The following is a 14,102-nucleotide window of genomic DNA, read 5'->3' as shown; positions in this document are numbered from 1 at the left end:
AGATATATACTCAACAGAAGAAATGGACAAATCTTACATTTTAACGGACCATAATTGGCAATAGACACACAGTTTTTCACTTTTAAAGTTCTGCTCATAAGTTTACATAGCCCTTGCAGAATATGCAAGATTTTAATAATATTAAAATAAATGAGAGGAATCATATTTTTTTTAGTAGGCTGTCCTTGTCAGAGGGTCCTCCAGGTCCTGCACATTCATTGGTTTTATAGCATAATTTGAACCCTTTTTAACAGTGACTGTTTGATTTTGAGATTCATCTTTTCACACCGTGGGCAATTGAGGGATTCACACACACACATGCACGCACGCACGCACGCACGCACGCACGCACACACACACACACAAAAAAGTTCCATCTTTTTATTTTTCTGACATTTTTGAGCGCCACATGTGCAGCACCAGAGGGTTAAAAGTAAATCAGTCTAAATTTGCAACCCTGTTACTCATTCTGATTGATTTTATTTCCTAAAAAGTGTCCATTTAAATAATTTTTTAAATTGAATATTTATTGCTAGAACATTACAGTATCATACAAATCAGGATTTTAAACTGTATCTAGACACGTCAGAGTTCCAGGCCCCATTGTTCACCCAATTTGTGGTAAGTGTCGAAAAATTCTACTAGATCATAATAGTTTGAAATTTGATTTACTCTGTAAAACCAAAACAAGTAGCATAAAAATCTTCTGCTGCCATTACATTTTAAGATTAGTCAACTAAACTTAGTCAAAGTTTAAGTTTAATTTAATCAGAATGATTAGCCAGCAGCCATATCACCCTGTAGCCCAAGACTGGTTGCCCCCTGAAGCTAAGCAGGGCTGAGCCTTGTCAGTACCTGGATGGGAGACCCTCTGGGAAAACCAGGTTGCTGCTTGAAGAGGTGTTAATGAGGCCAGTAGGGGGTGCTCACCCTGTGGTCTGTGTGGGTCCTAACGCCCCAGTGTAGTGACGGTTGAGACGTTAAACTGAGGTCCTGACTCTCTGTGGTCATTAAAAATCCCAGGATGCCCTTCAAAAAAGAGTAGGGGTGGCCAAAAAAGAGTGGCCAAATTTGCCCATTGGCCCCTGTCCATAATGGCCTCCTAATCATCCCCATATACTGATTGGCTTCATCACTGTCTCCTCTCCACCAGTAAGCTGGTGTGTGGTGGGCGTTCTGGCGCAATATGGCTGCCGTCGCATCATCCAGGTGGATGCTGCACATTGGTGGTGGTTGAGGAGATTCCCCCCTTCCATATGTGAAGCGCTTTGAGGACCCTGAAAAGCGCTCTATAAATGTAACAAATTATTATTTATTATTATTATAAGTTTTCAACATGTTAAATCTCTTAAATCTAAAAAGTTATTTGTATGCTAAATTTTAAGTTGTGATGTAGCTAATTGTTGTTGTTGTTGTAGAGAGTTCTATTTTATAATTATACCAGACACTGATGCAAATTCTCATTCAGTTTATCAGGGACTTAGTTTTTATTCTCTGTGTACTGTCAGAGAGGGTAGACCTTAATTCTTCTTGTTTTTATTCTGATTGACTTTGTCATGGGCAATCTGTTTTTAGTAGTTCAAACTATAAGGAGTTATTAGGTTTCTTATACTCTGGAATAGAGATGATGTGCAAGTATAATTAAATTGTGTGGTACAATCTGTGTAGTTCTCCATATGAAGGCAGCAGACAGATGACAAGAGAGGTCTAAGGAAATTAATGGACCCCCATTAAGAGAAACCTGATTTGAAGTGAATTATGTGCTTCATTAGCATCGCAAATATTTTTAATAAGCATTCCTACTCCACAAACAACTTGACAAATGTAATTTCTTTGTGAGTTTGTTGAGAAAATATTTGTATAAAAATAAGCTTCATTTTTTGTCATTAATGTACCTGAAAGCAATGAATTGAGCAAAGCTGGACACTTTCTAACAAATATATATATAAAAAAGACATTTCTGATGTATAGCTACCAGTTTCCCAATGTCATGAAATCAATAAAAGCCATTAAAAGATCTTCAAGGCCCAAGGTGAGCCCAACTGATTGTATATAAAAAAAGATGATGATTATGTCATAATCGATCATTTAGACATAACTGTCACCATAGCGTACGACTTGCAGTTTGCAGGTAAGGAACGGTTAGATGTTATTTGATGTCATAGTTACAAAATATGTCCTTCCTTTCAAGTGTTAATTAGCTCTTTTTTACTCTGTTCTTTGGGGTCTGTAAGATTTTTAAATGTTTTTTTAATGAAAGAAGTCTCTGGGCCTGTGTTTGACTAGGCTTGTCTTCCGTGGTGTGATAAACTATGATAAAATATAAACAATGTGTATGTGTGACCATCCTCAAAGGACCTGGAGCAAATTATGACACCTAGTCTCACCTCAAGAAAACGGTTAGAATTCATTTACACTTTTAAGGTAACACTTGTCTGAAACTAAAGAAGCATGGAGGAAAAACACCTCCTTGTAGAGATAATGGTATGAATTTATCATATTCATTCTCTTTACAGTCCATTTACATTCATTTTGCTATTACAGCATTAAGTATATAATTAGACACCAGGTACCAAGCCAGGCTTTACATTAGCCTCTTAAAGCCACAGTCAGACCAATAAAGACGGATGAAAAAGTCATAGTCATAGAGTCATAGTCACGGATTGTGCTTATTCCTTGCATCTTCACCACACTGCTGTTCTGTTTTCTCACATAGTGAACAACAGTAGCTATATCAAATATGACATATGGCATCTTTCCCCTTTGGTATTAACCATATGTGTTCACTCCAATGGTTTTCACAACAGTTATAAAATCACTAATTTACATAATAAAGGACACACACAAATACAATATACAATATACAAAATACAATGCAGATTTCAGGAAATATTTGTGCAGCTGTGCAATACCGTCTTGAGAAATGATAAACACAGCCAATTTAGTGATCGTAGCTTGTTGCCTGATCTGAGAAAAATATCCCACAGATTCTCCTGTTGGATGTTTAGACTAGACGTTTATTTTAAATATATATATTTTTTTGTTGTTGCAATAATTTGGTGAATTCAAATCTTTTAATTGCAAATTAAATTCTATACGCAATATATGACTTCATTTGACTTCAACCTCCTTTAACATTGCTCTCGTTTGCACTTTCCAGGAAACAAAATAGAGCTTGAGAATTTTGAGTCCAAAAATTAGTTAATTCAGCCTTTGAGTGTTTCAAGTGTTTTCACAGAAATGTTCTGATGAGATTAGTACTGATTTGATCTAATGATCTCACTTTTCATATCTCACTTTACATTAAAAATCTGTGAAGTCTCAACTGCCCACAACCAGAGTCCATTAATCGCATAAATAATCCATCTATTCATCCCAGGCTTGGTTTTTACCCCTTCTGATAGGACTGTCTGGCTCCTCCATCTGAAAGACTTTTTGGTTTGTGACCCCTTTTGTCCCAGATTCCGCACTGGATCCTGTGTCATTGGAGCAGGCCGAGTTATTACAAAGCCGGCCAGTTCTCCTGTGCTCCAACTCCAGAGACATCCCGGAGTTCTTCAGATCGCCATCATTGTAGACCCGGTTCCTTGCACTGAAATTCAGGGGATTGGAGTTGACCGCAGGATCCCTAACGTCTCCTCCTGCTTTCCGTTGGATTCCGCTCTTCACAGACATTCCCTCGCAGCAGCACGAATGCGTACTGCACACCGCCTGAAAGCCCCTCTTGAAGTTCTCATTGTAGTATCCGTAGATGATGGGATTGACGCTAGAGTTTGAGAAGGCCAACCAGTGAGCGAATGGGAACACATAGCCACTCAGCATTTCCAAGTCATCTTCGTTCAGACCTCCGTAGTCCGTGAGGAGCATCAGGGTCCACAGAGGCAGCCAGGAGAGTGTGAATAGCAGAGCCACGATGCTCAGCATCTTGATCACTTTGATTTTCTTTTGGGAAATGAGGGGCCGGCCTTTCTGCTGGGCTCCAGGAGCTGGAGGGGAGGTGTGAGACTGTCCCGTTTCGTGCTGATCGTTCCCAGAGATCACAGAGGTGGTGTAGAGTTTGATCCCGATACGTCCATACATAAGCGTGATCAAGGTGAGGGGAATAAGGTAAATGTGTGCAAACAGGACGGTGGTGTAGACTTTTCTCATCTGTGGGTTGGCCCAGTTCTCAAAGCAAGAGAAAAGTGTGTATGTGTGGTTGTAGTCTTCATTGTTGACCATGTAATGATGCTCCACTCTCTCCACAGTCAACATCACAGCTGATGGACACATAATCACCACTGCAAGCACCCATATCATCACTATGGTCACCTTAGCTACCAGTAAGGTGAGTTTAGGTTGGAAAGGGTACACAATGCAACGGAACCTGGAGGAGATTGGAACAGAGCTCTTTACAGCTGGAATAAATCCATCAGGCATAAACTGTACACCAATGTCAGTTAATCCTCTGCCTTTTTCTATAATTATTTTCTTATGCTTACTTCCCCTTTTGTCGTATTTTATCATAAAACATAATGTCTTTACTTAAAGCAGTCATGAAATGGAAAATCAAATGTCCATGATATTTACACATAAGAGGTTGCTCTACAACAAAAGCATAGTTCCAAGTTCAAAACAATCTCCCCAGTTTAAAATGATTAAACTGGCAATGCCGGTACATTTATTTATATTCTTTTTAGTGTGTTTGTAATGTATGTCAAACCAGCATTTAACACTGTCAGTAAGTGGAACACTGCTAGAGTGCTGCTAATCAAATCGCTATACATATACTGATTAGTAATATTTTCTTGAGTTGAATATTATATATTGTGTGAAGGAAGTGTAGTCAAGTTGAACATACAGTATGTTGGTGTAGTTTGTGTTACCGTTGCTATTATCAACCTACAGTATTACACAATGTAGCGAGTGTTGTACTGTAGTCATTTTTTAAGAAAGCAATACGTATATAGATAAATACTCTGGCCATATCAAACATCAAAAAAGATGTCACGCAGGCTGTGGGGGATGGGATGTAAACTGTGCAAGGAATTTTGCCAATCACAGCAGTGAGCATTTATCACATTTCAGCCCAAAATAAGAAATTATATTTGATTAAAGATTTTTTTGCATTGTAACATTATTTCCTCCTACTTTTGCCCCCAAATTGTCATTACTGTAATGCAATGTTATATATATATATATATATATATATATATATATATATATATACATTGTATGTAGATAGATATATTATAATATGCAGGGTTTGAAATTAACACCTGCCAACCCGGTAACGCTGTCAAATCACTAGCCAATTTGGTGTGTTACTTATTATGTTTAGTCACTTTGCTGGGGAAGTTCGTGTAAGACAAATCTGCTTAGATTTAGCGCAAATACTCGTGAGTCATCATGATATATTAAATACAGCGTATTGTGCAGAATCTGTGCATATCTGGCTTACTTGAACATACGCGTCACTACGCAACAAATAACGGTGTGCTTGTTCATTTGCATTGAAGCAATAGCGAAGATTAAAAAAAGCATTTGGTTAACAGAAAAGACATTTTTATTTTCCAACATTCTACTTTTTTTATGTTCTTTGTGCTGTATTGATCTGTCCAGCTAGAACACATTTTTGGTGAAAATTATGAGGATGAAAGAGGAAGGGACAAGATGATGACAGGGTTTTGTTTGAATAAGAAATTAACGTATGCTATGAAATCCAAAATTTTATTATATATATATATATATATATATATATATATATATGTGTGTGTGTGTGTGTGTGTGTGTGTGTGTGTGTGTGTATGTATGTATATACACTCACCTAAAGGATTATTAGGAACACCTGTTCAATTTCTCATTAATGCAATTATCTAATCAACCAATCACATGGCAGTTGCTTCAATGCATTTAGGGGTGTGGTCCTGGTCAAGACAACCTCCTGAACTCCAAACTGAATGTCAGAATGGGAAAGAAAGGTGATTTAAGCAATTTTGAGCGTGGCATGGTTGTTGGTGCCAGACGGTATTGAGTATTTCACAATCTGCTCAGTTACTGGGATTTTCACGCACAACCATCTCTAGGGTTTACAAAGAATGGTGTGAAAAGGGAAAAACATCCAGTATGTGGCAGTCCTGTGGGCGAAAATGCCTTGTTGATGCTAGAGGTCAGAGGAGAATGGGCCGATTGATTCAAGCTGATAGAAGATCAACTTTGACTGAAATAACCACTCGTTACAACCGAGGTATGCAGCAAAGCATTTGTGAAGCCACAACACGCACAACCTTGAGGCAGATGGGCTACAACAGCAGAAGACCCCACCGGGTACCACTCATCTCCACTACAAATAGGAAAAAGAGGCTACAATTTGCACAAGCTCACCAAAATTGGACAGTTGAAGACTGGAAAAATGTTTCCTGGTCTGATGAGTCTTGATTTCTGTTGAGACATTCAGATGGTAGAGTCAGAATTTGGCGTAAACAGAATGAGAACATGGTTCCATCATGCCTTGTTACCACTGTGCAGGCTGGTGGTGGTGGTGGTGTAATGGTGTGGGGGATGTTTTCTTGGCACACTTTAGGCCCCTTAGTGCCAATTGGGCATAGTTTAAATGCCAAGGCCTACCTGAGCATGGTTTCTGACCATGTCCATCCCTTTATGACCACCATGTACCCATCCTCTGATGGCTACTTCCAGCAGGATAATGCACCGTCACAAAGCTCGAATCATTTCAAATTGGTTTCTTGAACATGACAATGAGTTCACTGTACTAAAATGGCCCCCACAGTCACCAGATCTCAACCCAATAGAGCATCTTTGGGATGTGGTGGAACGGTAGCTTCGTGCCCTGAATGTGCATCCCACAAATCTCCATCAACTGCAAGATGCTATCCTATCAATATGGGCCAACATTTCTAAAGAATGCTTTCAGCACCTTGTTGAATCAATGCCACGTAGAATTAAGGCAGCTCTGAAGGCGAAAGGGGGTCAAACACAGTATTAGTATGGTGTTCCTAATAATCCTTTAGGTGAGTGTGTGTGTATATATATATATATATATATATATATATATATATATATATATATATATATATATATATATATGTATATGTGTGTGTGTGTATGTATGTATATATATATGTATGTATGTATATAGAAAAAATAATATAAATATATATATATATATATAAGAAAAAAAGGGGGGGGGGGGAGAGATTAGGCCTGCTTTACAGCTTAGATGTGATAGATGGATAGATAGACAGATAGATAAAAAAGCTGTGACGTAGTGGTTTATTTCTTTCTTTTTTCCCCTTTTATTTTTTTGGCTTGTAAAAATTCAGAATGGCCAGTAACTTATAAAATTTAGTAGCCAAATTGCCTGGTGAGTGAAAAAGTTAATTTCAAACCCTGATAATATGTTTTGCGTGTGCAAAAAGCTGTGCAAAAGTCTTAGGCACGTTAGTATTTTCACCTCCCAAAAAATGGTTTTAAGCTAGTTATTTAAATACGAGGCGCTTGAAAAAACCTACCAGCAAAGCTACCTGAAAAAAAGTGAACGCAAAGGGTGGTCACACCAAATATTGATTTGATTTTGTTTATAGAAGTTAACTGATAAATAAAATCTATTTATGACATTATTTTTGAAAGCATCCTTACTTTACAGCATTGTTACACAAGTGCCTAAAACCTTTCACAGTACAGCAGCTGTGCAGGTTTCTTCAAGCATCTTGGAGACATTGCCACAGTTCTTCTGGATTTAGTCTGTCTCAGTTTTTTCTGTTTCTTCACGTAATCACAGACTCTACAAGATCAGATCTCCATGTGGATCATGCCGGCTGTTGTCAGACTCCTTGTGCATTATTACAATTAATGGCAGAAGGAATGTTTGGAAATGTAAACTGATATTTCCTACTGACACACTACAGCAAAGAAATAAATAACTGCTTAAAACTGTGTGTGTGTGTGTGTGTGTGTGTGTGTGTGTGTGTGAAAGTACTAACACGCCTAAGACTTTTGCACAGTGCTGTATTAATTTCAAACATTTTTATAAAAATATTTAGTTTAATGTCTTTATTTAATTTCAAATATGTATAATTTAGAATTGGATTTTAAAATATTCTTTACAAGTTTCATCAGATTCATGTAATGACACCACTGACCTGTCCACTGCAATGGCCACCAGTGTGAACACAGAGGCAGACACAGACATACCCTGTACCAGACCACTCATCTTACAGACTGTGTTAGTGAACGGCCAACCTTGGAGGAAAAAAAGAGAGAAAAAAGTAATGATTGACAAGGTAAATTGGGCTTCACACAACCCCCTCAAAACACACACACACACACACACTCTCTCTCTCACTTTCAGGGGAGAGAGAGAGAGCGAGCTAAAGAAAAATTGCTGAAAGCAGAGTGAGAGTAAAAGATTATTCTCGATTTATCAGCAGGCTGTCTAGCGTGAAAAGCCAGATCTGGATTTGTTTCCTTTACCTTTGTGTCAAGACAGTGGTTCCCTCGAGATTTTCCTATGGTTTTTTATGAGGTAGTTTTTCAGTTTACGAGTAAAATAAGGTCTATGATAAACACAAGTTGATGATGTTTAGACGTTAGAAACATACGTTTTTTTTTTTTAAATGAACATAATTCTAAACATATTCAGATATTATGTAACAGCATGAGGGAGAATATAACAGTTGCCTCCAAAAACTCACCTGTTGGTGCACATATAATGGTACAGCAGGCAAACATACAACTCAAAGACGGATGACACAAAACATGGAGAGTGGAGACATAAATAATGCTGCTCAGCAGGCTAAATAGAGTAGTATCCTCAGAAAGACATGTTGCTTCAACTAAATAAGAAAATGTTCTGTAAACCAAATGTTAAACTAAACTTGAAATTGCAATATATATACAGTATATTATATATATTATATTTTTACATTCAAAGAGGGCCAGTCTGGGTTGGTGACAAGCATAAAACGGCAAAATCTGCTAATAAACAGCCTTGCAAAAGCATTTTTAAAAGAAAACGGGCAAGATTTGGTGGTTACTGGGATGTTGGAGTATGAACTTCATAATGACAATGTATTTGTGCATTTGTTTGTTTATTTATTTACAAAAAAAAGGCCAAGGACACAAAAGTGGCTGTAGTTGGAGAATCACACTCAAAAAATGAATTGTTGCCCCTTGTTAAATTTTATTAATTAAAATAAGCAAAAGTAACACAATTGTTTAATATTTTGTCACAACTTAATTTAATTGTGTTCAATCAACCTAATATATTTAAAACTGAAGTTTACTTAATTAATTTGTGTGAAAACTACATGAATCATTTTTGTTGACAACTAACTGGGCAGTGGATCTGTAGTTCCCAGCATGCTTTGCAAGGGACTGCATTAGGAGGGTAAATTTAGGGATTAAAGTGTTATTTTATGTGTTTTTCTGTAAATGGAAAGATGTTGTTAGTTAATGTTAGTGTTTAATATTCACTAATGTTAGAAACTTAGCGGACTTTCTGTAATGTTTTTGAATTTTGTGGTTACCATTATGCAGAAGAGTGGCGACTGTGTTTAGTTTAGGGCTGTGGGCCTCAGTATACTCTATACATGCAATAAACCTCTTTCGCAGACCTGCATAAGTAATATTCAATATTACTCTGTAAAAAGTGGTTTAACTAAACTGAACACTAGTAGCTCATATCATTGGAAATAACTGTAGAGTCAAATTAACTAAAATTATAATGTTGGCGATTTTAGGCAGGGCACAAATTAAATGTAGTCAACCTGACAGAACTTTATCTAGCAGGAATGACTAAATGAATTTAAGTTCATACAACAAGATTACAACAAATCATTTCAAACAAATTAGATTTTGTTGGAAAAATGTAATTCATTTTCGTGGAAAAGTTTTCCTTAATTTAATTAAGTTCATTCAACAGCTTTTTTTTTTTTATATTAATCATCATCAAAAAAAATGTATAGGATAAAATGAGTTTAGATTTGAGATTAAAATGAATGGAGACTATTGGTTGTGAGCACAGTGTGTCTGATTACCAGCATGCAGAGGGATCTTTGTTTGCAAAGTGAATGTGCTTCTCTTACCCAAGTTTGTGTGGGTTGCTGGTTATAAAATCAAAGGAGAAAGATTGCTAAAACCTTCATGGTTGTAGTCATTGAGTTTGGAGTAAACCACATGCTGAGTTCGCTCAAGGACAGCTGGGAAAAGCTAGCCTAGAAATCTAGATGCACCCTAGCGGCAGCAAATTTTATTTTGCAGCCAGTGTCGTCTAACAACTCTCCGTTGGCTTGCGAGCTGGAAAAACCAAAATATAGTTGGGCCAATCACATCATGTATAGAGTCGGTGGGCGGGCTTAACATATTGACGGCAGAGTTGAAACGGTTCCGTGTGAATTCCCTGCTACTTGAAAACAAAGAAGAGCTGCCGCTGCTGGCGAACAGCGGTCTTTTGAATCGGCATCCTCTGGAAGACTTGGAGTTAAGCTTTTCTTTGAGAAAAGAACAAAGAACGGCACTGAAGTCATTTTAAAAAAAGGAAAATGTGTTCGGAATTTTGCCGACCAGATACGGCAAAAGTTTAATCTGGTTGTAGCACTATCCTATTACGTGCAGAGGGAATTTGGAAAACAACCGTTTATCCCGCCCCTCGGATTGAGCCCTACCAATGGTGTGTTCCCAGACCCAACATCTTGATGTGGGTCTGGCTTGTCAGGCTAGGGAAAAGCCACAATGTGTTCATCAACTTTGAGATGCTAAAAAGTAATTGCTGAATCTACTTAAGAAAACTAGTGAATTTAACTTACTTTGGAAAATGTGTTGATTTAACTTGATTAGACTGTGTACTGTGAACTTTTAGGTGGATGCAATAGTTAAACTAAACAAATCTAGTACATTGTACTTAAGATTGTTAAGTGTATTGTACTAAAGGCATGTTCACACTGTTGCAAATTTCTTAAGCACAGAATTTGAAACAATAACAATATAACAATAATAATGATAATAATAATGGAATGAATAAACTTTTTAGTAAATACCCTACAATTAGAAACGGTTGTTAAGTTGATAATAGCCATATCCTCCTGGGACCCAGAAAAAAAAAGTTTTTTGAATTTAGTTTTTTTCCATGTCATCACACTGTTTAGATCACAATAAACAAATGGTAAAAAAACATTTTTGCAAAATAATATTTTATTCATAAGTTATGCTATGTCCTCTGTAGTGGACGCCAGGACTAAGTTGTTTAAAAAATAAAATGACATGAAATTATATGTATAGGCAAAAACAATGGGATTTTTTTTTCAATCACCAATAAATTTGGGGGTTTCAGGATTTTTTCAACCAAAATTTGTATAAAGATTATTCTCAACTATGTTATGAAAGAAATAACGGAATGAATTGATACACCATTTTACATTATGCAATATGTGGGTAAAATGTCCATAAATGAATATTCCCATTCAATGCAATGTATATATAAACTGTATCTAATTTGCACCTTAATGTGTTCTTGGAGCAACATTTAATGAAAAAATAAGTGTAATAATTGGAGTAATAATTGGCAACATTTTAATAATAATATCTAATATTTCATAGGAATATTGATGTATAATTTATTTCCATATTCACTTGTTGTGTCTCACAAAATGCCTGATAAACATGATTTAAGTCCCGGTGTCCTCTACAGTGGACACGTTTGAAATCAATGCCCTGTTCTGTAACAGAAAATATTTTTTTTATTTGAAACCCCTTAACATTTTCCTGAGATGTTGTTTTATGAAATAAAATTTGAAAAGTAGTCCAATTTAAATTATAATTACAATATATTATCATATTTCCATAAGAATGCTACATTTGATCACTAAATTAATGTCAGACATTTTTAAAGACCAAGGAGAAGTTGTTTTCATGGTGAAACCTCCAAACATTTGGTATCTCTGAAAAGTCCTGAATGTGCTCTTTACAGGACACCCAGGTTGTGTCATGTGACATGTATGACGTCAGAGAAATTCACTAAAATATAATGTCCACTAGGAGGATATACAAGTACTTTGCAAAAGTCTTAGGCATGTTAATACCCCCCCCCACCCCCCAAAAAAAAATGGTTTTAGTCAGTTATTTATATCTTTTGCTGTAGTGTGTGAGTAGAAAATATCAGTTTACATTTCCAAACATTCTTTTTGCCATTAATTGTAATAATCCAGTGAGATTTGTGTATGCACAAGGAGTCTGACAACAGCCGGTATGATCTGATCTCACCATCATCGAGTCCGTCTGTGATTACATGAAGAAACAGAAGAAACTGAGACAGACTAAATCCAGAAGAACTGCGGGAACGTCTCCAAGATGCTTAAAGAAACCTTCCTGCAAAGCTACCTGAAAAACTATGCGCAAGTGTACCTGGAGAAAAGCCGTTTTAAACACAAAGGGTCGTTACACCATATATTGATTTGAATTAGTTAATAGAAGTTAAATCATAAATAAATTCAATTTGTGATTTTATTTTTGAAAGCATTCTCACTTTACAGCATTTTAACACAAGTGCCAGTTTTCACAGTACTGTAGCTTTGCAGGAAGGTTTCTTCAAGCATCTTGGAGACGTTCCCGCAGTTCTTCTGGATTTAGTTTGTCTCAGTTTTTTCTGTTACTTCATGTAATCACAGACGGACAGACGGGATATTAACATGCCAAAGACTTTTGCACAGTACTGTATATATATATATATATATATATATATATATATATATATATATATATATATATATATACATATATATATACACACACACACACACACACACACACACACACACACGTGCGTTTGTATTTATTTATTTATAGGCGTAGGAGCATTAATTATTTGATATTTGTTATTGGTTATTCACTGTCACATGGGCACAGGTGATCACTTCCGTTTTCTTTATTATTTCCTTTGGCGGATTGCTTGTTGCTGTGTTTGGAAGTGCTTGTTGTGCGAGTGCGAGTTGCGGGAGCCAACTTTCTGTTGACCGTATTGCTTTGGTTGAATATATGTCAAGCTGAAATAAAAGTAAAATCAGATAAAATTGCCAGTCTATTGTTTTGGTAATGATATGATGACTGAGTGCGAGCGAGTCACGAGCCATCCAGCTACATAGCCTCTATGTGACTTTTGGATGCCTGAACATTAGTCAACAGAAAATGGCACTTTGTTTTCAAGGATATTTCATTCATGCACTGCATTGGAACGCAGTTGTGGATTGCAAGAAGAAATGGACACGAGATGCAGAGCACTTGGACCGGTATGTGATTCAGATTATTATCTATCTGCTTGCTGGTTGTCTATTGGATACGCTATTTTGGTTGTGCTTGATGTGGAGCGCGGATCCGTTTGTTTGGGTAAACTACGGTGGGCTGGAAAGTGCGTAGTTTATGTTGTGTGTTTCACGCAGCACTAGGATTTGCACAATTGTTGTGTGCGATTAAACAGATTGCCTTGAAAGTTGCATGTGTCGCTAAAGTTGGATGAAGATGAGGCTGATGCGCTTATGGAGCGTAAAAGCGAGTGTAAGCTCACTGCAAAGGCTTTGGAGTTAAAGATTGAATCGCTGCAAAAGGACCGTAAATCCAAAGTGAATAAAATAAAAAGTGTGATTGCTTCAATGAAAGAGCTTATTTAAAATGATGAAAATTCATTCAAAGTTTGCTCTTTGCTGGAAACATTGAAGCTTTTGAGAGATGATGTCACTGTTGCATGAGAGTGTGATTCCTTTACTTCCTGCTGAGGAACAAATAAAGCAAAAAGAATGGTATGGCTCAGTTTTTCGGTTCAACAAGGGATTTATAGAAGATGTGGAGCAATGGCTGTCTGATCTTAAACCTTTGAAAACTTCACTGACTCCTACCATAGCAGCAGCATCTGAACAGAGAAATTAATGTCCTCTGTCATCTCATTCTGCAATAGATGGAATACTAACAATGACTATGGCGGTTCAAGGGCAATCTCCCTTGTAAGAGAGTAAGAAAACCATGAAAGGAAAAGGATGAAGCGATCTGCTCTAATTCAATGGCAGGGGCATCAGTTCAAGTTGACACACATGTCGAGTCACAGTCTTTGTTAATTC

General features: G+C 36.9%; 1 protein-coding gene across 1 annotated transcript in view; it reads right to left on the bottom strand.

Annotated features, from left to right (window-relative positions):
• Nucleotides 1-3,366: 3,366 nt before the first annotated feature.
• npffr1l2 (neuropeptide FF receptor 1 like 2) overlaps nt 3,367-14,102 on the bottom strand; it is a gene marked incomplete at its 3' end in the record, with an annotated part of 45,197 nt that continues 34,461 nt past the window's right edge. The window contains exons 3-4 of the mRNA XM_079872361.1: nt 8,142-8,241; nt 3,367-4,366 (exon numbers count right to left, since the gene is read on the bottom strand). Of these exons, the coding sequence (XP_079728487.1) occupies nt 3,367-4,366; nt 8,142-8,241 (1,100 nt within the window). The remainder of the gene's footprint in view (nt 4,367-8,141; nt 8,242-14,102) is intronic.

The sequence above is a fragment of the Squalius cephalus genome (assembly GCF_949319135.1).
Source record: "Squalius cephalus genome assembly, chromosome: 5".
NCBI classification, from domain to species: domain Eukaryota; kingdom Metazoa; phylum Chordata; class Actinopteri; order Cypriniformes; family Leuciscidae; genus Squalius; species Squalius cephalus.
Note: the sequence above shows the minus strand (reverse complement) of the source record. Positions and strands in the feature narration are given on the sequence as shown.